The sequence below is a fragment of the Ceratotherium simum genome, chromosome 5 (assembly GCF_057802395.1).
Source record: "Ceratotherium simum simum isolate JZ-2026a chromosome 5, ASM5780239v1, whole genome shotgun sequence".
Lineage (NCBI taxonomy): Eukaryota > Metazoa > Chordata > Mammalia > Perissodactyla > Rhinocerotidae > Ceratotherium > Ceratotherium simum.
This window is the reverse complement of record NC_141904.1, coordinates 14,987,025-15,011,631: the sequence shown is the minus strand read 5'-3', so window position 1 is coordinate 15,011,631 and position 24,607 is coordinate 14,987,025. Positions and strand designations below refer to the sequence as shown.

The 24,607-nt window shown below is 43.3% G+C and overlaps 1 protein-coding gene and 1 long non-coding RNA gene across 14 annotated transcripts in view; both read left to right on the top strand.

Annotated features, from left to right (window-relative positions):
• The window catches only part of ARMC8 (armadillo repeat containing 8), a 103,296-nt gene extending 82,039 nt beyond the window's left edge, over window positions 1-21,257 (top strand). For 9 of the 13 annotated variants that reach the window (XM_087430517.1, XM_087430508.1, XM_087430514.1 and 6 more), the window contains 9 exons: window positions 2,149-2,202; window positions 2,309-2,401; window positions 2,532-2,648; window positions 4,961-5,110; window positions 6,106-6,201; window positions 11,029-11,124; window positions 15,278-15,350; window positions 16,775-16,868; window positions 19,506-21,257. In XM_087430517.1, coding sequence (XP_087286643.1) covers window positions 2,149-2,202; window positions 2,309-2,401; window positions 2,532-2,648; window positions 4,961-5,110; window positions 6,106-6,201; window positions 11,029-11,124; window positions 15,278-15,350; window positions 16,775-16,868; window positions 19,506-19,539 — 807 coding nt within the window. In that variant the 3' untranslated portion in view covers window positions 19,540-21,257. The remainder of the gene's footprint in view (window positions 1-2,148; window positions 2,203-2,308; window positions 2,402-2,531; window positions 2,649-4,960; window positions 5,111-6,105; window positions 6,202-11,028; window positions 11,125-15,277; window positions 15,351-16,774; window positions 16,869-19,505) is intronic. The other 4 variants (XM_087430509.1, XM_087430512.1, XM_087430510.1 and 1 more) reach the window with 4 other exon arrangements.
• A 1,282-nt stretch (window positions 21,258-22,539) lies between these two features.
• LOC147916975 (uncharacterized) overlaps window positions 22,540-24,607 on the top strand; it is a 10,107-nt gene continuing 8,039 nt past the window's right edge. The window contains exon 1 of the long non-coding RNA XR_015552165.1: window positions 22,540-24,096. This is a non-coding gene — a long non-coding RNA (uncharacterized LOC147916975). The remainder of the gene's footprint in view (window positions 24,097-24,607) is intronic.

The window sequence follows — 24,607 nt, the reverse complement described above, 5'->3', positions numbered from 1 at the left end:
CTATTATCCCTTTTATTCTCCTGGCATGTTCCAATTATTTAAAAGATCACAGCTTACAGTCACTCTAAACTGCCTGCAACTGCAAATGTAAGAAATAATTACACAGGTAATAGACTATTTTCAAACTCTGTTTACTAAAGAATAAATTAAAACTCAATTTTGTAAACCAGGATTATGAGTCATTTCAAGGAGATAACTGTTGGCATCCGAAAATAATCTTTTTAATGTTTAGTGTTAATGGTAGTTGTTTGGAGAAGGGTTAAATGTGGAGATATTTTTTCCCTTATTTTATGCATCTTATAAATTATTTGAGCATGTGTTGTTTTTATAATAGGGAAAACTAAAATAAACTTTAGTAAAGGAGGGGGAAGCCTTAGAGAGTTAATTTTATCATGTTAAAATATCTCTGGTCTGCCCAGTCATGAACTGAGGTTTAGACCCCGTCCTTTGTCGTGCATTCGGTCGTCCCATTTTTGTTGAATTTCTTTTCTGCATTGTAACACCTGCAGGCTTCTGAATGGTAATTAGGAAGGTGTTAATAACAAGGTGGGGATTCAGAGTTATTCAACAAGCAAAAATCTTGGAACAAAAGGGGAAAGACTGGTAGTTATTCTGAAGGAAGACAAAGGCGAGATAGGATTCGAGATAGGATTCCGGAGCTTTCCTCTGTTCTCCTGTACCCTGGGGGGGAATGCGGTCTCGGTCTCATGACGATCTGTGCAGTCAGGGCAACACCATTAATCTCCTGAACAGCTGTTGTGATGCCTCAGCTCTGCCTTCAGAGTATTTAGGGTCCAGTTAGGAAGTAAGGTAGATAAGCTCAGGCATAGGATCATTAATACCATTGATTTTTTGTATTAAAAATAAACTGGACTAATTAATAATACTGTGTTGTATATTTGAAAGTCGCTAAGAGAGTAGATCTTAGAAGTTCTCATCACAGGAAGAAAAACAATTATAACTTGTGTGGTGATGGATGTTGACTCATTTTGGTGATCATTTTGCAATATATACAGATATCAAATCATGTTTTACACCTGAAACTAAAATAATGTTATATGTCAAGTATATCTCAATAAAAATAAATAATAAACTGGATCTTGAACTGGAAGGGAAGGAAATGCTATAAAAGCATTATTGGGCCAGTTGACAAAGTGGAAATATGGGCTATAGAGTCATTAAAAATATTTTTAATGTTAGCTTTTCTGAATTTGGTAACTGTTCTGTGGTTATCTAAGAGAATATCCTTGTTCTTAGGAAATGCACATTGGTGTGAAGTATTAAGGGTAAAGGGGCATTCTACTTTCAAATGGTTCAGAAAAGATAAATAATGTGGATATGGGTATATAGAATGAGAGAGATAATGATAAAACAAATATGACAAAATGTTAAAAATTGATAAATCTGGGAAAAGAGCATATGGAAGTTCCTTGTGTTATTCTTGTTGCTTTGTAAGTTTGAACTTATTTCAAAATAAAAAGTTAAAAAAAGAAAATACCACAATTTGTACAAGTAAAAGAAGGTGTACCCTTCTTTGAAAATGTGGTCTTGAAAGGCACTGCCATTTTTTTCTTGGTATGTGAATCTGAATTGCTTAAGACATTTCTTGAATCCACTTGACAGATGGCCTTTTCAGCATTCATTGGTAATGGTAAATCTGTCCTCTAAGGTTTGAATTTTTTAGAAGTTATCAAAACCCATTTTCAGCCAAGTATCATAAAGAAAGTAAGTGGTAAGGCTGAAGTATGCTATTTTAGGTGTAAAATGTGGCAGGACTATAAAAGTACAAGGCTACTTTGCTTGTATGGTTGATAAGTAGTCCTGAAGGTATTTCTAAAAGATGAATAAACTACAGCATTTTTGGAATAAGATGGACAATTTGGAAGGAGAATAGTTAGGTTACCTAAGTTCCATTGTAAACCAGCCCTGTTGCTTCACAGTCGCAGCATAAGCAGAGAGTGTCGGAGTCTCAGAGGATGGTGAGAATGAGAGCGTGGAACTAGATAATGGGGTCAGAAGGCTCTGTGTGACATGTACAGACACTGAGGAGATCTCCTGAGTCTTTCAGGACTACAGAGAAAAAGGAAATGATAGGGATTATTTTATTTTTGGGATTTGTGAGAGAATAATTGTCCTTGCCCTTCTCAGGATGATTTTCATGGCCGCCTCACTCCCTGCTTTGTGAAAGTTGCTTGGAATTGGGTAAGAGTGGGAAAAAAAATCATAGGCAGAGTGCCAGGGTATATATACACATTTAGTTTACAAACCTGACATTAAAGCTGTGGGTTTTTTTCCTTTCCCATGACAGCCAATTTTAGAATCAGGAGCTGTAGAGCTACTTTGTGGATTAACCCAAAGTGAAAATCCCGCTTTACGAGTGAATGGAATTTGGGCTTTAATGGTATGTTTCAGTCTTTTATATATGTTATCATTTACAAAGCAAATAGAGCTATTATCAAAGTTAAAATTAGAAAATGTATTATTTGAAATTTCTGGAATTTTCTTTTAAAAATTCTTACTATTTGGCCTAGTTTTCTAATGACCTAGGACCTAGAAGATTCTGTTCAACTTTCGGATTCGAACATAAGCAAGTTGCTTGGCCATTGTGTGCCTCAGTTCTCCTATTTATTATTAACAAAAGTGGACAGGTATGGAAATTTGACTTACCTAATTTTGGGAAAACAAATTTTACTCATCATGAATGTGCTGGTAACTGTATAGAGCTACGTACTTGACAGAGTACTTGCGTGTCTCCTTTGCTCTTTGTAACAACCTTGTGGAATAAGCTAGGGAGTATTCGTATTTTGCAGATGAGTAAACTAAGGCACAGAGTGATTAAATAACTTGCCCAAGGTAACAGAATTGGTGTATAAATGCTTAATAATTTTTAACAGTTTCTAGTAAATAATGTATAATAATCTAAATTCTAAAACTTCATAATTGTGAAGTCAGAACCATTTTTCCTTAAGATTTATTGAAAATGAAAATAGAGTAATCCTACATTGGTTTTTTAAACATAATTATTGTAGTTACAATTTAATTACTGTGTACCAGATGCTAAGTTAGATGTTTTATATTTGTTATCTCTAATTCTTATTTTAAGTTATATTGATATGTATACCCACCTTACAGTTGGGAAACTGGGACTCAGGGAGGGTAAATGAACCATCCAAGGCCTCACAGTGAAGAAGCGATGGAAGTGGGTTCTGAGCCTGTCCCAAGCCCATACTCTTCTCCCTGTTCCATGCTGCATCTGCTCTCTTTCACACAAACTTGGGGATAGAAGTAATGATCTTCTAAGAAAGCATTGAATCCAGTAGTTTCACAGTTATTTTTCTCCTTAACTTTGCACCAGCTTTTAGCACCTCTCTTTCTTGAAACTCTTTCCCAGTACTTGATTTCGTTTTACCTCGGTTTCTACCTAACCTCCTTTGCCACCCCATTCTCAGGGAATATTCCCCCAAGTTTCGGTTCCCGGTTTCTAATTCCCTCTGCACTTCAGTTTCGGGGACTTCATCTACACTCATGGTTTCAACTCCCCCTATAGAAGAGGTTACTTTCAAATACATATCCAGATATAACTTTCCTGTTTCCCAGGTCTGTCACTTAAACAGCCTGTGGGACTTCATTTGAGAGCTCCCTGAGCTCTCAATATATAGTACAGGTTTTTTGTGTGTGTGTGAGGAAAATCAGCCCTGAGCTAACGTCCATGCTAATCCTCCTCTTTTTGCTGAGGAAGACCGGCTCTGAGCTAACATCTATTGCCAATCCTCCTCCTTTTTCCCCCCAAAGCCGCAGTAGGTAGTTGTATGTCATAGCTGCACATCCTTCTAGTTGCTGTATGTGGGATGCGGCCTCAGCATGGCCGGAGAAGCGGTGTGTCGGTGCACGCCCAGGATCCGAACCCGGGCTGCCAGTAGCGGAGCGCGCGCACTTAACCGCTAAGCCATGGGGCCGGCCCAATAGTATAGTTTTAATGTTGAAAATTGAACTTATCCCACTCCTCAAATCCATATTAACTGTCTTATTCTCATCAATCTCTGTATTACCAGCTGCTATGTTCTCTATCCACAAAATATAAAACCTTGGAGTCATCTTTGGCCTGGGTCTCTTGACACCCAGCCCAGTACTCTTAGCTCTTCTGTGCCACCGTGCGTCATTAGGTAACTTGATCTTTCATATGTCTTAGCTCCTTAATTAATAATTGCCTGGAGGGCAATAACCATATATTATAATTAAGTCTCTAGTTTATAAGAGATTTTTGTACCAAAAGTTGATTTATGAGTTATTTGGAATTTGCTGTGCTTTTTTTCCCTTCAGACGTGTCATTATAACTTTGGGTTAAGGTGGGGTAATCCATAAAGTGTCTAGAAAGGAGAAAAAAGAGCAAAATAGCTACTGGCCTTCTGGGATTGCCAGTAGCTTGGCTACACCTCCTACCCCCCGGAGAGCTTCCTGTATGATATGGACCATCCCTATCAACACCCTAGCATAGTACTGTGAACACAACAGGTGTTTCATGCCAGTAAAGTTAACAAAACCCGCTACTTATTTTCATCCATAATAATGGAGTACTTTTAAGTCATTCTCAAAATGCATGGCATAATATAGTTGTTAATAGTCATTTTGTTATTACAGTGCACAGAAGGCAACTTGATAATCATCACAAGGACATTCTCAAAAGTAATAGTGGATTTCGTACTTATTTGAAAAATCTTGAGACAGTCAAATGTCCATGTCAAGAAGTGGTCATATTCCTTGTAAAGGAGTATGTATAGGAGTGGCAGTTATTTTTCTCTTGACAGACAGAATTATTAGTGATGAACAGGAATCAGAAAAATAATGTGACTTATACTTAAGGATATTCTGCAGATTCTGTTTGTACTTTGAAAATTATCAGAGTTACTATTATATAATTTAATAAAGCCAATGATTCTTGAAACTTCTTTAATCCTTTCAGAATATGGCATTTCAGGCTGAACAAAAAATAAAAGCAGATATTTTACGAAGCTTGAGTACTGAACAGCTATTCCGGTTATTATCAGATTCAGATTTGAATGTGCTGATGAAGACATTGGGACTTCTTAGAAATCTCCTCTCTACTCAGCCTGTAAGTAAAATCACGCAGGTTTCCAGATTAGCTGCCCCTGCACATGCATTGCAAAACATGCAAGACTCCCTCTCTGCTCTCATCGACATCTGCCCCCAAGTGTGATTCCGACACTGCTCCTTCATAGAAGAAGCAAGGGGTTGATATCTAGACCTATCACCTTCGTAGGTGTTCTGGGAGCTGCTTCACCATGTAGCCACCTGACCCTCCACTCCTGCACTGCCTGTCCTGTCTCCTTCTGTGTCCTCCACGATGGATGTGAACCTGCCTTGATTGGTTACTTTATTCTTACCTGGTTTGCTGGCCAGGTTGGGTTTTCTCATCTGCCTAAATCCCTTATCTCTGGGGCCTCTGCTTCTTTCCCTTTAGAGAATCCTTCTCAGTGCCCTTCCATAGACACCTCCCTGCCCACAATTACTGGACTGACCTCTGAAGATGTCAGTGTGGAGAACAGTGGGTTTATGTCAGAGCAAGAGAGGCTGAGCCTTGCTGTGGGGCCCCTCTCATTGTTCGCTAATGTTCCCTGAGCAGCAGTGTTAGTGGCCTTCAGGTAGATGAAGAAACATGGGTGGTCCCCTTCTCTCTGCCTCACTTGTTTTTTGAGTCTTTGCACATTTGTGCCCTAAAATAGTAAATATGCACCATATTTTCCATGTCTATGGCTTCCCTGCATCCCCCATCCATTTTTTATGCTTCCTTTCTCTTTAATATCTTTGGCCTTGAGGATCCCCAGTGATTACAATTCTGTATTCTATCAGGCCGGGTCTATGCTCTCTTCATCTTCAAGTCATCCAAAAAAAAAATTTTTTTAAGGTAAAATGCAGCTTCATAATATAATAAACACTGTTCTTTGGTATCTAGTTCTGTGTGCTCTGGTGTTCTCTTTGAAGCAGTTGTGTGTTATATTGTTTAACTTTTAGAAGCCTTCTGTTCTTTCCTGTGGTCTTTTTCTTTGTTCCCCAGATGATAATTGCGGATTTTCCATTGTTTTGCAGCATATAGATAAAATAATGAGTACTCATGGAAAGCAAATTATGCAAGCCGTCACCCTTATCCTGGAAGGGGAGCATAACATTGAGGTCAAAGAGCAGGTATGTGTTCCCTTTTTTTGAGGAATATCTTCTGAGTGTGAGTCCCAAGAAAGATCCTGGTTAGGAGTCTCCTGAAATATTCACATCTGCAAAAGACAGGGTGCCGAGATGGGAGGTGCTATAGAGACAAGAAAAGTCTGAGGAGAAAGATCCTCCACCACCCCTTAAACTCTCTTCAAGAATTCTTCCTCCTAGAATAGAAGAAAACATGACCAGAGACTATAGTTTCACCCTCTGTGTCAGGCACTGTATACACTGCCCCTGTCTCTACAGGGACAGCCACCTTTGATCGTTCTAGAGTGAAACCTTTCTCCAGGACTCACTATTTCTAGCCATCTTTATCACCACGCTCTGAACTCAGATTACTGCAACTCCCTAATAAAATAATCTCTTGTGCTGGAGACATTTATTGTTTCTTTACTCTTATGCATTCCTGTTCTTTCTTCCTATCCCATACCCTACTTCTGTTGTGTTTTGATAGGGCAAGTTTAGGGTGGGCAGAAAAATACAGAGGCTATGCATTCATCATATTGACAGTTTGGGAATTACTTTTCTATATTTCCTGGGGCTTATTATAGGATTTTTAACATAGTGTCTATTATATTTTGTCATAAAAAGAAAGGTCACCTGCAAACTTAAATTTTTAACACAAGATCTGAGGTAATTGTATGTTCAACTTTTTGACATAGATGTTGGCTACATGGGTGTATTCAATGTCAAAATTCATTGTGTTGTACACTTATATGTATGGAAGAAACTTGCCCAAGGTCATCAGTGGAGAGTTAGACCCAGAGTCTAACTACAGGGCCCATGCTCCTCATCCTCTGTGCTCCTGAGTTAGAGCAATTCAGCAGGCTTCAGAAGAACAGGTCATGAAGTAAGAGTGGTAGGACTTAGGAGCTGTAATTGAATTTGTGAGCAAAAAAGGTGACAGATTTGACAAAGTGGTTTTAAGATGGACTTTTTAGGTGAGTTCTCTTAAAATTCATAATAAACAACTATGTTTTTTGATGAACAAAAATTTAACACAAAAAAACTATAATCTCATAGGCATCACTGAAATTAGGTTGAATGAGATTCATTACTGGATACAACAATGAAGAAGACATATTGTTCAAAATAAACTATTCTACCTGGAGAGCATAGGAATGAATTTTGTCTATAAAGACAGCTCACCTAGGTAGATTTCCATGAACTTGAAAAATGAAGCAAGGTAGAAAGGTGAAGCAAGATCTGGATGAGGGCAAAAGAAAAGACCAACTGCAATAATGTGTTTTGGCAGGACACAAATGGTACCTGTCTCATACAGATTTTGGTGATGGTCCAGAAGTAGGTGACAATAGGGAGGCTTAAACTGTCTGCTTATTAGCTGGAAGTTTGGTTCTTCTCAAATGCATTTGATAAATTCTTTTTTCTTTTCTTTCTTTTTTATTGATGTGTGTTGACATACAATAAGCTGCATATATTTAGAGTATACAATGATAAATTGACATATGCTTATACCATGAAACAATCACCATGATCAAGTTAGGGAACATATCTATCACCGTCCTTAGATCGGGAACAAGACAAGTATGTCCATTCTTACCTCTTCTATTCAACATCGTACTAGAATTGCTAACAAGTGCAGTAAGGCAAGAAAAAGAAATAAAAGGCATACAGATTGGAAAGGGAGAAATAAAACTATTCCCAGACAACATGAATGTCTAAGTAGAGAATAGACTCATCAAAAAAGCTAGAACTAATCAATGAGTTAACCAAGGCCACAAGATAGAAAAATCAATTGTATTTTTCTATACTAGCATGAACAAGTAGAAATTGAGATTTTACAAACAGTACCATTTACAGTGGCTCAGAAAAAATGAAATACGTATAAATCTCACAAAACATGTGTAGGATCTGTATGCTGAAAACTACAAAACACTGATAATGAAAGAAATCCAAGACCTAAATAAATGGAGATATGCCATATTAAAATGTCGTTATGTATTATCCTCTACATGTGTTGTTGGATTCACTTTACTGAAATTTGGTAAGGAATGTTTCACATCTGTATTCATGAGAGAGGTCGATATATGGTTTTCTTGTGATGTCTTTGTGTGGTTTTGATATTGGGGTAATACTTGCCTCAGGGAATGAGGTGGAAGTGTTCCCTCTTCTTCAATTTTCTGCAAGAATTTGTGAAGAATTGGCATTCTTTCTTTCTTCAATTTTGGTAGAATGTACCAGTGAAGCCGTCTGGACTTGGTATTTCTTTTGTGGAAAGGTATTTAGCTACAAATTCAATTTCTTTTATAGCAATAGGACTATTCAGGTTATCTATTTCTTCTTTTTTTTTTTTATTGTGGTAACATTGGTTTATAACAGTATGTATATCTATTTCTTCTTGAGTGAGCTTTAGTATTTTAGTCTTTCTAGAAATTTGTCCATTTCATCTACATTTTTGTATTTATTAACATAGAATTGTTCATAATCTCTTTTTAAAATCTGTAGTATTTTTTGCAGCGTCCTCTCTTTTGTTCTTTATATTGGTAATTCCTTTTTTCCCAATCAGTCTGTCTAGAGGTTTATCAATTTTACTGATTTTCTCAAAGAAGCAGCTTTTGGTTTCATTGATTTTTTTTTTCCCCCCCGTATTATTTTTCTATTCTCTATTTCAGGGGTTGGCAAACTGTTTCTGCAAAGGGCAAGAGAGGTGTTCTAAGTTTTGCAGCCTCTACAGTCTCTGTAGCAACTACTCAACTGTGCTGATCTAGCCTGAAAGCAGCTATAGACAATATGTAAGGAGGGAGATGTGGCTGTCTTCCAATAAGACTTTACCAAAACAGGCAGTGGGTTGGATTTGGCCCACAGGCCATAATTTGCCAATCCCTACTCTATCTCACTGATGTCCAGTTGTTCACATGAGAGTGTGTGTGTGTGTGTAGCTTTTATCTCTGCTCCCTAGCTCATATGTTAGATTGACTTGGCCCAAGAACTAATTGATCTCTTTAAGATTTTGCTTCTTGTCTCCATAGGAATATTTACAGTAGGGTTGTGTGGGCTTTCAGGCAGAACTGTAGCTCCCTCTGCCATGCTGTACAAGCCTGAGGATGAGAGTCACTTGCCTGTCTTGCTGACCTAGTCTATTCTGAGGAATATTTCCTGAAATCCCCCATTATATTCTGTCTTAGTGGGTAAAAGAGGGGTAGTTCTTCCCTAGGTGAGTCTAACAGTGTTAGTCATTTCCTCCTTTTCCCAGGAATGCCTCAGTCATGAAGCCTTTTAAATTCTTATCCTTGATTAGGGTCAAAACCTGTTTATCCCCCCTACTGTGCCCTCAGTCCTGAGAAATTCAAGGGCATTGTACCTGCCAAGACTTCTGACAGGCTCCCCATGGACCAGATCACTTTGAAATCTGACATCTTCCCCAGATCATCTCTTTCCCACTTCTGGGACATATCAAGGTCTCCTTGTCATGATTTAAGTGCCATGGAATAAATAGTCCCCCAGTGCCTGCTCAGGCCTTGGATTAGAAATTGCATTTTCCATTCTCCTATACCCCAGAGGCAGCTGTTTTTGGTTCAAACCTCAGGACTCACTCCCTAATAATCTAGTTACCACAGTCTGTTAATCTAGGAGAAATAAGACCACATACCCTTTAAGATATCTGAGGGTTTGGGCCATAGTGAGAAAGCAGTCTCAAGTAGCTATAACCTGCAGGCTTAATTAGCTTAAGTCTAGCAAAGAGAAAGGTTCAACTTGGAGAAAATTATCTGAATTTAGACCCCATTCCCACCTCTCATCACTTTCTCTGAGTGATGCACCAGGACTCAGTGTCACTTCCTCCAGGAAGCTTTCCCTCACCCTTGCTGGTTGGAACAGGTGAGCTTACTTCATGCTTTCTCGGTTCTCTGTTTTTACCTCAGTCACACCACAGTGAAACATGACTTTGTGACGGCTTCAAAGTCAGAGAGTGTATCTTAACTCCTTGTCTCACCCTGATGCCCTGTGGAGTGCATGCACATTATAGGTGCTCAGGAAGCATTTGTTGAATTGCTCAGGCTGGCACTGGCTTAGTGTCCCTAGACGGTCCTTCCACCATTACCTTAATTCTTGCCTCCTGCTGGTCTGGCTCTGAGAATGTAACAGCTGACAAGAACAGTCTCTTCCTTCAGTACCAATGTGGTGATTGTTTGCAAGATGTGCTGTCCTGCCAGCTGGTACAGGCTGCCTCCAATCCCCACATTAGGCCAAGCTTAACTAAGCTCCTTCACACATTTTCCTTCCCTTTGTGTTGCTCTAATAGGGTTCACAAAAGTCAAGAGGTCCTAACTGCACATGGCTAGTGTAGCTGGTGGATAGGGTCCAGGCCTTCACCCAGAAGGTCATGAGCTTGGGAGCAAGTAGCATTTGGAGGGGGAGGGAGGGGAGTTGCAACACCTGTGAAGCTTCCCCCAAAGAGACCACCACTTTAAAGAAACCTTGTGGGTTAGTAACAAGAGCTTCTCTTAGAAATGGAGTTTTCAAGAAAATGATAATAAATTATGTTTTCCCTTTGATTTATGTGATAGCATGAACTATAAGACATTGCTGCCCTTGCCCAGCTATGGCTTATGCCCAGAAAGAAACCACTAAAACGTTTGGGTTCTTTTTTGCCTAAGGTAGACTTTCCTTAAGCATGGGTATTTTTGTTGGCAATGAGGCCAGGAGGTGAAAAATCAAGGCATTCATAGTGGAAGCTGTGAGAATCCATGCACTTCAGGTGGAAATTGCCCAAGTTCTTGAGCGAGCTTGAGTCTGGGGACTTCAGAGCGTTCCTGATAGCTGGCCTTTGTTCTTTTCCAGACACTGTGTGTCCTAGCCAACATAGCAGATGGGACAACGGCAAAAGAACTCATTATGACCAATGATGACATCCTGCAGAAAATCAAGTACTACATGGTAGGCCTTTGTCCCCTTTCACTGCTCTACACTAGCCACACATTAGAAGGCAAGGACTGTGGCATTGTTAGTTCAAAACAAATCGTGCAGAGATTAAAAAAAGAAGAGACTAGGGGTTGGCCCGGTGGCGCAAAGCGGGTAAGTGCACGCGCTCTGCTTCGGCAGCCTGGGGTTTGCAGGTTCGGATCCCGGGCGCACACCGACGCACCACTTGTCAGGCCATGCTGTGGCGGCGTCCCATATAAAGTAAAGGAAGATGGGCACGGATGTTAGCCCAGGGCCAATCTTCCTCAGCGAAAAAAGAAGAGGATTGGAATCGGAATTTAGCTCAGGGCTGATCTTCCTCAAAAAAAAAATGAATGAATGAATGAATGAATGAACGAAGAGACTACTCTGTAACAGATTCAAGGAACTCTCTTCCATTCTGAAGAAAAAGAAACACCAAGTCCTTGAGGCTTGTGCAGTTTGGCAGCATTACCACCTGCCACCCCACTCCCCACCCTTGTCATCTCCTGATTTCCTCCCTCCTGTTCAGTGAAGACTTGGGCTCTTGGCCTTCACTCAGCACCCCCCAACCCCTGTCTTCCCTCTCAAGTCTTCAGTTCCATGTGGATGAACCCTTGAGTTCTCTGGCACCTGTTCTTTGACCTATTTGCTTTCAAACACAATCTGCCACCTACTTCCGAACACCTCAGCCACAACGATACCCTGGATCTTATCACCAAAACTGCCCATTGCCAAAATCTGGATATCAAACATCCCTCCTCTTTTCACTCTGTCAATGTCTTCTAGCAAAACCCTAACCACATATGAACTGTCTTCTCTTTGCCTGCACGTCAGAGTTGACAAATGTAGAGAAAGGCACAGAACCAGGCTGACTGGTTTCATATTAAATTCACATTTACAGAACTCAGGTGGGCCCTCAGCACTGCCTGGGACCCTCCTTTGCTTCTCCAGGGAGCTGGGGCCTCCATTCTCCACAAGTGTAGGTTCTTACCTTCTCCTTCTTTAGACCTCACCTCTTCTCCCTCATCATGCTTAGTGGTGACCTCCCTTTTTGTTTTATTAAGAGAACAGAAGCAAAAATCCTTCAGTGGCTCCCTGTTACACCTTGAATAAAATCCATACCCCCTTACAGTGCCTGTGAAGTCTTGCATGACCCGAGTCATCTATGTCCCCAGCTCATCTCATTTCCTCTTCCCTTCATTCACTACGCTGACCTCTCTCAGGTCCTCGAGAAGGCCGTGCATGTTCTTTCCTGCCTCGGGACCTTCACACATGCTAGCCCCTCTGCCTGGAACGCTTTCTCTGCACCTCTTCATGGTGTGCCTTCTCACCTTTCAGATCTCAGCTCAACTGACACTTCCTCATGGGCTCTTATCTGTGTGGGTTATTCTTTCTTACTGCATTCCCTTCCTATTAGAACAGTTAGCTCAAATATAGTTTTTTTGTCTGCCTACCGACTATAAGCTCCATGAGGACAAGGACTATATCAGTTTTGTATCCATCCAATATAATATATCCAATTATATATCCATCACCTTGTACAGTGCCAGCCCTTAGTATGTGCTCAATAAATATTTGTTGAATTGCTGCTTCAACCTTGCTGCTTCAACCAGGAACCCCCTTACCTTTCCAGTGCCAGATCCACATAGTATGTCTAATCTTTTACAAGTTTCTCTTGACGTCACATATCCTTCAAGGTATACCTATTTCTCTGCTGCTATTCAAAGCCAGACTTCTTAAAAGCATCTTCTGCACATGCTATCTTGTTCTTCACCTCTAAATTCACTCTTTAACACACTTCATCTAGCCTCCACCCCATCACTCTACTGAAACTCTTCTGGTTAAGGCCACCAGTGACCTCCATGATGCCAAATCCAAAGGATAGTTTTCTTTCCTCATCTTACCTCACTTACAGCAGACTTCAACACAGCTGACCATTTCTTCCTCTTGGAAACATTCCTTTCCCTTGGTTTCCATGACACCATACTTCCCTGCTTAGCCCAGGACCCTCTTCTGTTCTCTCCTACATGCCTTCCTGAGATCGGTGCTTTGCAAGCTTTGTTGCACAGTGAGTCTCCTAGGGAGCTTTCAAAGGCTGTTACCTTGTCCTCTTCCTCCCAAGATTCTGATTTAATAGGTCTGGGGGGTAGCCTGGGCATCAGGATTTTTTATAGTTCCCCGGATGGTTCTTATGTATACAGCCAGAGTTGAGAACCACTGGTTTAGGGGAGTCTCATCCACTCCTGTGGCTTTTACTATCATCTCTATGCTGATAACTTCCAAATGTATACCTCCAACCTAGACCTCTCTTCTGAACTCTGGACTCCTATGTCCTCCTGCCTACTCAACATCTCCATGTGGCCATCTGAAGCCTCTTGAAGTTGATATTTAAAAATGAGTTCTTAAATGTCTCCCCTAAACCTAAATTTCTCCTCTCCTGGGTTTGCCTGTCTCAGTATAGTGCCTCTGCCATCTACCCAGTTGCTCAAACCTGGGAGTCAGTTTTGATTTCTCCAGCTCTTTCACCTCATTAATCCAGTTTATCATCAAGTCGTGTTAGCCCTGCCTCCAAAGCTGATGTGAATTCCGTTTGCTTCTTTGTGTCACCAGTGCCCTCACCCTAATCCAAGCCATGGCATCTCCTGCCTGATTGACCATAACAGCTGCCTAGACACCCCTGCACTGTCAGCCTGGGTGATCTTTTAAACATGCAAATCAGATCTTGTCCCTCCACTGCTTAAATCCTTCAGGGGCTTCCTACCAACTCAGTATGAAATCCAAAGTCCTTACTTGGCCTAAAAGGGCCCACAGTGCCTACTGAGCCATGCCTACTTCTCTGAACTAATGTTACTCCACTTTTCCTTCTCAGTATACACTGAGCCATACAGCTTCTTCTTACCTCAGATCTTTCCAGAAACTTTTCCTCCCTCTCAGGACCCCTAGCCCCTAGCTCTTTGCACAATGGCACCTTCCTGTTCTTTAAGTCTCTGCTTAAATGTTGCCTCCTTCAAAGAGATCTTTTCTGTGCATTCCACCTAAATTAGGTTTCCACCCTCCAGTTTTCTCTACCACAGCAGTTGTTTCCTCAAAAAATATTTATTGAATGAACTTATGCATAGTAGATGCTTATTGTTGTATTGTATACAAGTTCATTTATTCAACAAATACTCATTGATGGCCCGAGGCTGGGAGCAGAAAAGTTTTGCTTTGTTTTGTCTTAATAGAGCCCAAACTGGACATCTCTTAAAACGTCTTGGCAGGTAGAAGGAAAAAAGAATCACCCACCATAGAATTCTAATGGAGGAAGCCACATCCATTTCTTTGCCTCTGCTTAGTTGAGATATAGTCCTACGTGGCAAGATAAGTCTGTCCTAGCCTTTAAGAAACCATTGAGCATATCATACCACTGGTATTTTCTCAGGTTTACATAAATCATTTAAATATTCTAGGGACTTTTTGTTTGTTTGTTTGTTTTGATCAATAGGAAAACCATCTGTAAAGATTGTTTTACCACTGGGTCTTCTTTCATTTAGGAGAAAGCACCCTATAGGGATAAATGATCCAACTTAAACAAAAAAATAAATAAGAATTGTGTTTCATAAGAACAGGAGGCTCCTTAACAATAGTAGAGATAGTCAAGATAAATCAAGTCGAGACTCAGTCAAGTTTTGGGGGATGTTTCTATAGAAATAACAGTAATTTGAATCAGATAATCAATAGCTGAAGAGATAAATACCAAATGCACATCCATCCAGTTATTGGCTGCTAGTGACCTCAAAGTTTCCCAGTGTAGATAAAGCATAGCCCAAGTCAGAAGCATAGAATTGTCACATGCCAGTGTTTCTATGTGCATGGGTGGAATGATGAATTGCAAACTACGCCTATGGCCCCAGAGGGTCTCTAAAATTGGAATGTAAATGTCTTTTGGCAAAGCTTCAGTCCCCAGTTTGCCAGACTTAACCACCCTCCCTTGTTGTCTTTAACCCAACCCATTCACCCATTAGTATTAACTTTGTGGCCCCTCAAGACATTTGAGTTTGAGGCCCCTGCTTCAAACTTTTAGGCGATTAGGATAGCCTATGGTATGTCACAAAAAATAATTTCAAATGAGATTACCTCCATTTTTTTTCCTTTTCTGCAACAATAGGGTCATTCACATGTCAAACTGCAACTTGCCGCTACGTGTTGTATATTAAACCTCATAAGGAATGAAGAGGAAGGTAAGAGATGGTGAGATTTGTTCTGAAGAAAATTATGGGAAGAAAGTCTTGCACAGAGAGGGCAGCAGGTACCTGAGATCCTGGGTGAAGGCACTGCTCACTGGGCCCCAGGCACCTGCAGAGTCGCCTTGGTGTGAGAATCAGTGGGACCAGCCTGAGTTAGCTGGACAGTTAACACTGAGCCTCCACCTTGGAGTCCACACGGTACCAGATTACTAAGGATGAGGGTGGAGGAGACCTTAGAGAAGTGACAGTTCTTGCCCTTGAGAGAGCGGAGGAGGAGGATGGTGAGAAGCCGTTGAAGAAGACGAGAGGTGAGAGTAGGTGGAAGGATAGGCCTTTCATTGTGTGCAGAGGAAGCACATATAAGGACTAAAGGCAGATAAGCTTAATGAAGAAGAGGATGCATTGGTGAAAAATGAGAAATACACTGCGACTGGTGAAGCAGTCAGTCTGTCAGGAGGCCTCTATGGATCAGAGATTCTCCACCTTGGCTGCATATTAGAATCTGCTGGGGAATTTTGCACCAGACCAATTAAATCAGAATCTCTGGGGGTGGGCTCCAGGCTTAAGTAGTTTTTAAAACTTCCCAGGTGATTCCACTGTATAGCCAAGGTAGCACACAGATGCAGGAGAGCAGTGGGTCTCAATGCTGGGTTGGCGACATAAAAATCACTTGTGGAACTTTTTAAAATGCAGATTTCTGGTCTCCACCCCTGGAGATTCTGGTTCACTGGGTCTAGATGAGGTCAGTGCATGAGTGAGTCACCGTAGCTCTTCAGTGGGGTGGAAAGACTCCAAGAGGATTACTCTACTCAGCAGCTGTGTTCAGAACAAAGTGGAAGGAGGAGAAACTGGATTCAACATACAGGCCTAGAGACCAAGGACCATCCAGATGCCAGGAAAACAAAGCCACCTCACAGAGGTCCTAGTCTACTTGGAAGACAGAACAGGGGGGTATGGAGTTGGAACTGCCACATGCTAACCAAGAGGCAGCAGGAGGTGCTGGGAGGTCAGAGGAGGGTGGAAGAGAATAGAAGGGGGAAAACAAGACCTATTTGGAGTAGGAAGAGCCTGGTTTGGTATGTCCAGAAAGAAGTGATGAAGCTGAGGCCTGACGGCAGAGTGCCTTGTGCCAGGCTGAAGAATCTGACCTTGACCCTATAGTCTACGGAGAAATTAATCCAGGAGCAGAACCCAGGATGGACTACAGGAAGGAGAGTCATGAGGCAGAGAGACCTGTTAAATGCTGTTGCAGAATCCAAGCATGACAGGATCCAACTACATTCAGGGAGAGTGCATGATGGCTGGGATGGAAGGAGTGGGGAGGGAAGGACAGTGGGGGGCTCTAGATTGTTGATTGTCATCAGGGAGAGCAACTGCCTGGGTCGTGTTCCCAGTAACCATTAGCTTTCACCTCTTAGGTTCACAAGAACGCCAGGATAAATTACGAGACATGGGCATCGTAGACATTCTACACAAACTGAGTCAATCACCAGATTTAAACCTTTCTGAGAAGTGAGTATCAAAGTAAAAGGGCCTTGCTCTGGGGTACATTGGATTCTTTTATGAAAGGGTTAGAATTGCTTTGTAATTCACATGGCCGAACCTAAAATTTTTTTAGATTCTTGGATTCCTTTTTTAATTTTCTGTGAGCCAACTATGTGACATTTGAGTAAGAGATAAACTAATAATTAGCAAATTATTAAAGATTCTCATTTTACTCTGAATGAACATGAGCCTGGTCCATCTTAGTGGGTATCTGACAGGATCTAGAGGCCACTCCCTTATATCACCTTGATCATTAGAATAGAAATGCATGTGGCCTTTTGGAAAGCAGAAAGGAAGGCCAATAAAAACATTCATTAGCTTAAAACCTCACTGGGTGCCTGTCTTGTGCCAGCCTGGCCTCGCTGCTGGGGATACAGCAGTAACCACTAAGGAATCCTGTCCTCAAAGAGCTCACTATTTACTGCGAGAGGCACGAGTCATCATCAGAGAACCCTCTAACCTCAAAATAGCCAAAAATGCTTTTCCTAGGTATGAACACTCCCTTACAACACAGCCTTCCCTTTCCAGCTCACTTCTGTGCATAACAATAACAGCAGCAGGGAATACCAACTCTTTCATTCTCCAGACTCTTCAGCGTGGCTGGCTTCATGGCTCAGAAGCGCTTTCTGGCTTGGCTCTGCCTGTCTCATCCCCCAAGCTCCCTTACACCCCCATTCCCACCCTAAACTCCAGCCACATCTGCCCTCTTATCACACCTTCTTGCCTTTACACATTCTGTTCTGATTTGCTATCCTAGGCCCCTCTCCTCTCAGTCCCCATTCATTCAACAGATATATATATGTGTATATATTTTTTTTGGTGAGGAAGATCAGCCCTGAGCTAACATCCGATCCCAGTCCTCCTGTTTTTGCTGAGGAAGATTGGCCCTGAGCTAACATCTGCGCCCATCTTCCTCTATTTTATATGGGACGCCACCACAGCGTGGCTTGACAAGCGGTGCGTGGGTCCATGCCCAGGACCCGAACCTGCCAACCCCAGGCTGCCAAAGCGGAGCACATGAACTTAACTGCTATGCAGTTGGGCCAGCCCCCCAAGAGATATATTTTTTAGTACTAACCTCTATCAAGCACTGTTTTAAGCATTGGCGATATATTGGTGAATAAAATTGATGACCTCATTGCTCTCGTGGAACTTAAATTCTAGTACAGAAGATAGACAATAAGCAAATGAATGTGTAATAGGAGAGCAGGTAATGAGAGGTACTCTGAAGAAAAATAAAGCAAGGTGAGGGAGTGGAGAGTAAGCAAGTTTCTTTTCCTATAGGTTAGTCAGTAAAGGCCTCTCTGAGGATGTGACATTGATCAAAGACCTGGATGAAGTGAGCGAATCTGCTAGGCAGATGTTTAGAGGAAGAGTATTCCAGGCAGAGGGGACAGTGAATTCAAGGCCCTGAGGCAGGACTGAGCTTGGCATCTTCAAGAGACAGCAGGAAGACCAGTGGGGCTGGAGGAAAATAAACGGGGGGGGGGGGGTGAGTGATAAGAAGTGGCCTCAGGGAGGTGGCGGGGAGCAAGTGAAAAGCCTTGCAGGCCATAGTAAGGAATTTGGATTTTATTTAGAAGTTAATAGGAAGTCATGGGCGAGTTTTGAGCAGAAGAGACATCTGATTTGAATTTTGACAGATTACCCTGGTGGCTGTGTAGAGAACTGTCTGCAGGAGGGCAAGGATGGAAGCAGGGAGGCCAGTTAAAGGCATTGCAGCCATGGAGGAAAGAGTTGAGGGGTGGTAGTGGTACAATATGGAGAAGTGGTCGGATTCAGGATTTAATCTAAAGGTAGAGCCAACAGCATTTGCTCAAGGATTCGATGTAGGACGTTAAAGAGAGGAAAGGAAACTGCCTAGAGTTTTAACCGGAGTGACTGGGTGGGAGGTTGCCATTTACCAAGAGGGTGAGGAATACAAGAGAAGGGGGTTGGGGTAGGGAGAATCAGAGTCCTTGTTTGGGTGTGCCAACTTGCAGATGCCTATTAGATATCCAGAGGACTTGGGAGAGTGGGGCTGAGGTTGTAAACTTGGATGGTATATAAAGCCATGGAGCTGGATGAAGTTATGTAGGGAGAAGAAGAGAGAGGGGAGAAGAGAGGAGGGCTAAGGACCAAGCTCTGAGGCCCTCCAATGTTTAGGGGAAGATGAGAAAGATCCAGCAAAGGAGCAGAAAGAACAATCAGCAAGGCAGGCAGAGACCCAGGCACATAAGGTGTCCTGAAAGCAAGAGAAGAGAATGCCTGGACAACGGCCATTCATCTTTCAAAACTCAGATCAGGTTGTCACCTCCTCCAAAAAGCCTTGCCTAATCCGTTCTGCACCCTACTCCCAAGGCTTTGCCGGGGACCCCTTCTGTGCTCCCAAAGCGCCCATAGAACATACCACACTGGGTCATGGCTGGCAGCTTGCTTGTCTGCTCCACTAAAGGGAAGAGGCACTTGGTAACTGTCCTTGAGTGACGGGCTGTGCCAGACTGGAGCGCACAGAGCAGGGCCCGAGCCTCCCTGAACCTTGCCATCCAGTGGGTTAGAGAAGACAAATTCCCGAGTAACGGCTGCCCACTGAGACGATGGCTAACAGGAACTTTGTGATTTCAGGGCAAAGAAGGCACTGCAGCAGTACCTGGCGTGACGGGAGCGCCCTGGGCACCTGCGAGCATCCCCGTCCTTGTTAAAGGAAGTACAGGAACTAGCCTCATTTGATTCCTTCTATTTGCACAAGTCACCTTGGACTGCAGGGAGCTGTTTTGCAAAAGCAATTTGGTAGGCTTAGGTCTCAAATTCATCTTGAGAACATTTTTTTGAGGTAGTAATTTCCTCAAAGGACTATTGTGTTTTGTTTGATTTTTTTCTGAGCTACCTGGACTCTTTATTAGAACAATCAGTCATTTTCCTTTGGACCTACAATTTTTTGCCTATGCTGCAGCCACTTTGTGAGTGAGAATGAATGTGTCTGTGCACACACAAGTGTGTGTGTGCACATGGGTCAGAATGAATGGGGGTGTGTGTGTGTGAGGGATACCTCAAATTTTTCTTTTATTTTGTGTGAAAATCTCTTTTCTACAGATTTTCCAGGGTTTAAGCATTGCTTGCTGTATAAAAAACTTTACTGAATTATATACAGTTTGAATGAAATGTTATTTTAAAAACAAAACAATTGTTAAGTGTTCCACAAAAGTTATGTTGAATTTTGGTCAGATGAATATTTGTAAGTAAAAAATATATGCATTTCTGAACCTCAACTTACATAGATTTTCTTTATAAAAAAAACAAAAAAAGAAAAAGAAAAGGTTGGCTATAGTTGGCCTGAATAACAGGCACGATATATGGTGCTGCGCAAAATAGTAAGCTAGCATCTTACTGCCGTCAATATCAGCAGGTACAGAGCCTCTTTTCAGCTAATTCAATAAGCTCTCAGGCTTCCAAGTCCGATGGACGGGGTGGAGTGGAGTGAGGCGACAGATTCACCATAGGTTTTTTGAAACATCAAAGGGAAATATAACTACTGATAGAGAAAGCCCAGCCATGACTCCGGTGGGCTACCCTTGACAGGAACAGAGCACCGAGAGCCTGCGGCTGCCCTGAATCCTGTCACTGGTGTAGCAGTATCTGGCAGGATTTAGAACCAGTCATGGAACTTCATGTTCCAACTAAAGTCGGTCATCACTTCCTGGAAACAAAGTCGATCACCTTGTGCTTCCTGAAACAGCGTATATCACTGTGAAACTAAAGAACGTTCTACAGGCCTGTCTGTAGAAAGAAGCAAACAACAGAATAGTTTAGAAAGCTGTTTTTCTCTTAGCTATACGCAGCAAATTCCATCTGAGTCATTCAGGACTGCTCTTCAGCATGCTTTTGTAAAATGAAACCGAGAGATGCGGCTAAGATCTTTTCCTGCGTGAAGCCAAAAGCACTGACGTTTGAGAGAGGGAAAGGCACTGTCCCCAGGAGGACCGAAGATGACTTCTCCCAGGAGTACTGCTTGGCCCTTCTGCAGCCCTTAGCTTGGTGCCTGCTCCAACTTCTGGGTCAGCTTCAAGGTGAACTCAACAGAGGTTGCTCTTGACTGAATGTAGAACCAGCCTTCCTGTTCCCTTTGCTCAAAGGTCAAAGGCACTGTGGCCAGGAAGCGAGATCTGCGGCCCAGAGGCTTGCCGTGAGTGTGTGCCACCGACAGGGTCCCACGCCCACCAGCCCCTCCTGATGGGGCTGCTTGCGTCAACCGCCCCGTCACCAACCTGCACCTTCCCTGGAAGATTTACATGTGTTTGATTGCAAATGAATGTTTTAAAATGTATTTAATGCAATTTTTCCTGTTCTCAACATGACCACCCAAGATTCAAACGCAGAGATTTCCAAGTTGTTATTTTTTCAGAACATCACCGACTTAAAAATCTGTCACATCAGGGACTTGGGTTTCGTGCAGCTATCAGAGTGCTAATGTGAGCAAGCCAGTTTAAGGGAAATGTAGTTTACTGGGAATAAAGCCTTATTCAGGCCCACTCATTTACATTTCTAGTACTGAGACAATATCCTTCGTTGGCATTCGTAACATAAAACACTATAGACTTGGTATTTAAAAGTACCAGGTGACTATAAAGAAACCAATAATGAATTGCTGAGACAATCTTGAACCCAGGTAGCATTAGAAGGCTGAAGGCCCAGTGAAGTAACACTTGCACCCTTGAACTTTGTGGATAAATCTTGCCTTGGCTGTAAAGAACAAGTGCTTTACTATAATTAACTTCTGTGATTTGAGTGAAGGGAAGTGTATTTATTCAACAAAGCTGTTTGCTGCTTTAGGCAGGTGCAGTGTTCAGTCAGCAGGAGGTGGGGGGATGGGACATGGCCTTGTGTCTCCACCCAAGTTCTGAACTCAGCTTCTCGCTCGCTCTAATACTGCGTTCTGCTTCTCCTTTGTGTGCCCTGATTGTAACCCCAAATTTATAAACTAGAAAAGAATGTCCAATTTAATAAGTTGCATTTTTTTCCTTAAGCACTTTATGCAGAACAATACATGTTCTTCTGGTAGTGTTTGGATAACAAGATTTTAACACGTGCTAATAAAAGCCAAGAAAAATCATGGCAACTTCTAAAAAGGAGTCTGTTTTCCAAATGTCTAGAACATTAGGAAACATTAGAAGGTAACGTATACTGCCTTTTGGAACCTGTGATTCTTGGTAAATGAGAAACCGGGAAGCAATTCTGCATTTCAGGTGGGGGCAAGTGCCCTAGGCTTACTCCGGCTTCCAGGAGCATCTGCAGCAGTATGGGGACCCCTTTCTTCCTGGCCTCCTGAAGGCTAGTAGACCCCTTACAAGTGGCCACTCCCAACCACAGGACCCCCCGCCCAGAGTTGTGTCCACCCCCTCCATCCAGTTAGCTCCCAGAGGAGGTGTGGCTTCGTAAGGGGAAGAGGAGAGGACTGCCTAAAGCCCCGCCTCACAGCACACAAGCAGCTGCCCTCCCTCGGCAAGGATGCACGGGTGCTCTTCTCCTACTTACTGTGTGTGGCCTTCCCTTCCCCATCTCGAAAATGTAGAAACAGAGAGGAAGCCAAGGACACCTGCCCCAGAGCATGGGGGGAGGATGGTGGGGTGGTTGGCAGGGGAGGGAATTCCGCTGCCATAGGGGAAACTTGGAAGTGAGGCCTGAGAAAGGAGGAGAGGAAAGGGGGAGTGACCCCAGATCCTGATGGAGAGCCGCCAGAGAGAGGTCCCAACACCAACGCCTGCCCCAGTCTTGCCCCTTTGCACTGACTTTTCCTCATTGCTGGGCAGAGAAGCACGTGTCAGTTCCCAGCGTGAGGGAAGTTTTGGTCCATGACCTGGCTTCTGAGAAAGCTGAGGGAAGCCCCCTCAAGGGCCACATCGTGACCTACTGAGCTGCCTTTCCACCCTCTAGCTCTGCAGCCCCAGGCTCCTGGCCTTGGCTCTGCCAGGCAGTCAGCCCTCTGCTGAGAGGAGGGCCAGAGCCAGTCCTTAGGAAGGAGCCAGCCTCCTTCACTCCATGGGGCTGGCCTGCCCTCCACGCTGTCAGGCACTCACACCCAGGAGCTGAGAGGCTTCAACGCCCAAAATGGCACCCATCCTGCAGTCCCGGGTTTTCTTCTGTTGTAGGAAGCCAGGTCCAGGGTCTCTGCCAAGGAGTTCTATCCTCAAAGAATAGACTGACATTTTAGCCACTCTCAGGAGCCTTCTTTCCAGCACCCCACCCCCCTCCATTCCTTCTGTCATGAACCTCTGGACTCTGAGACAAGAAATACCCTACCATGTACTGGAAGAAGGGGCTGTGTCACCACCCCTCCCACTCTAGCCCTGTCACCCAGTGCCCCTCCTGCTTCCCACCTCCCAGCCCTGCCACTCCTGGCTACTTCCTGGGAAGACTTAAAGATCGTCACAGACACCAACACACATCTCGCCCCACAGGCCCAGTTCCCTCACCTACTCCCCACCTCTCTCCCCTGCTTTCAGAGGCCCTTGTCACTCCATTACTCATCTGTCATCTCTCCAGTGATGGAAGATCCTTGGCTTCCCAGCTTCTGGGGAGATCTGTCAGCTGGGTGCACCCCCAAGTAGCTCATTCAGAGCCACACAGCACCTGTGGTATGGAAGACCAGGCGTAGGGCCCTAGTGCTCCTCTGAGGCATCTGCCAGTGCTGAGGTGGGCACAGACCAATTGAGTCCTGCTCTTGAGCCCACTCACAAAGGGAAGAGCACAGCCCCACGGTGGATTCAACTTCTGACAGATCCTGTCAGGGAGGGCTCCGTTGAGCACATTGTTGCTCACGGGGGCCTATACACATGCTGACGAGCGCAATGGGCTGTGTGTTTCCATCCAGAGATGCCACAAAGTCATGGGAAACACAGGCACCCACCCGGTGTCACAGGCCTTGGTCCCCGCCTTCACACAGCCTGACTCATCCTTCTATCCCCAGGGCCAGCACAGAGTGCCTTATGCTATAGGCTCGCAGAAAGAGGAACACGCCCCGCAAGAGCAGTCTTCCAGGAGCTAACTGCCCCTGTAAAGAACTTCTTCAAGTCATAGGAGCGAAGTCCTCTGGAGAAAACCAGCAAATAAGAAGGAAATGGCTGACACTTGCCTCATGATGTAGAAGAACACAGCCTTTTCCTCAGGAAAGAGTATGCCTGGGCTTAGTGAATTTACAAATAAAGTGAAGAGCAAACTGGTAAGAGAGGGTGGCTGTGCATGTTAATATCCATAGGGGTAATAAGTTACTTTTTACTGAAAACCTCCTGTATCTCTCAAGGGCACAACGATGGAGGGACGACTAAACCAGGCAATTGAGTGAAAGCTGGAGGCAACTTGGCTCCTAGGAGCTCTCAGGTTTTAAAATTAGGCTTTAGCCAGAATCAGAAACCAAAGAAACAGGGAAAGGGAGCATCAAGAAAATCAGATGAACCCTGGGTCCACATGAAACCCCAAGTATTGCTTTTTGAACGTGTCCTGATCCTTGGAAAACAACAGATGGCAAGGCTGGCAGCGTTACAGGACTGTCCCCCTGGCTGGGGTCGGCAGCGTGAAGACATAAAGCCGGCTTATGTCTGCCTCCACGTCGATATGCCTGGAAGTGTCATGTCCAGTCTTGTTGCACTCTTTTCAAGTTCATAGTTACCAAGTTCAGCTCTAAGATTGTTTAATCCCTTAAGTAGATTTATTATTGGGGAAACACTGTCCTG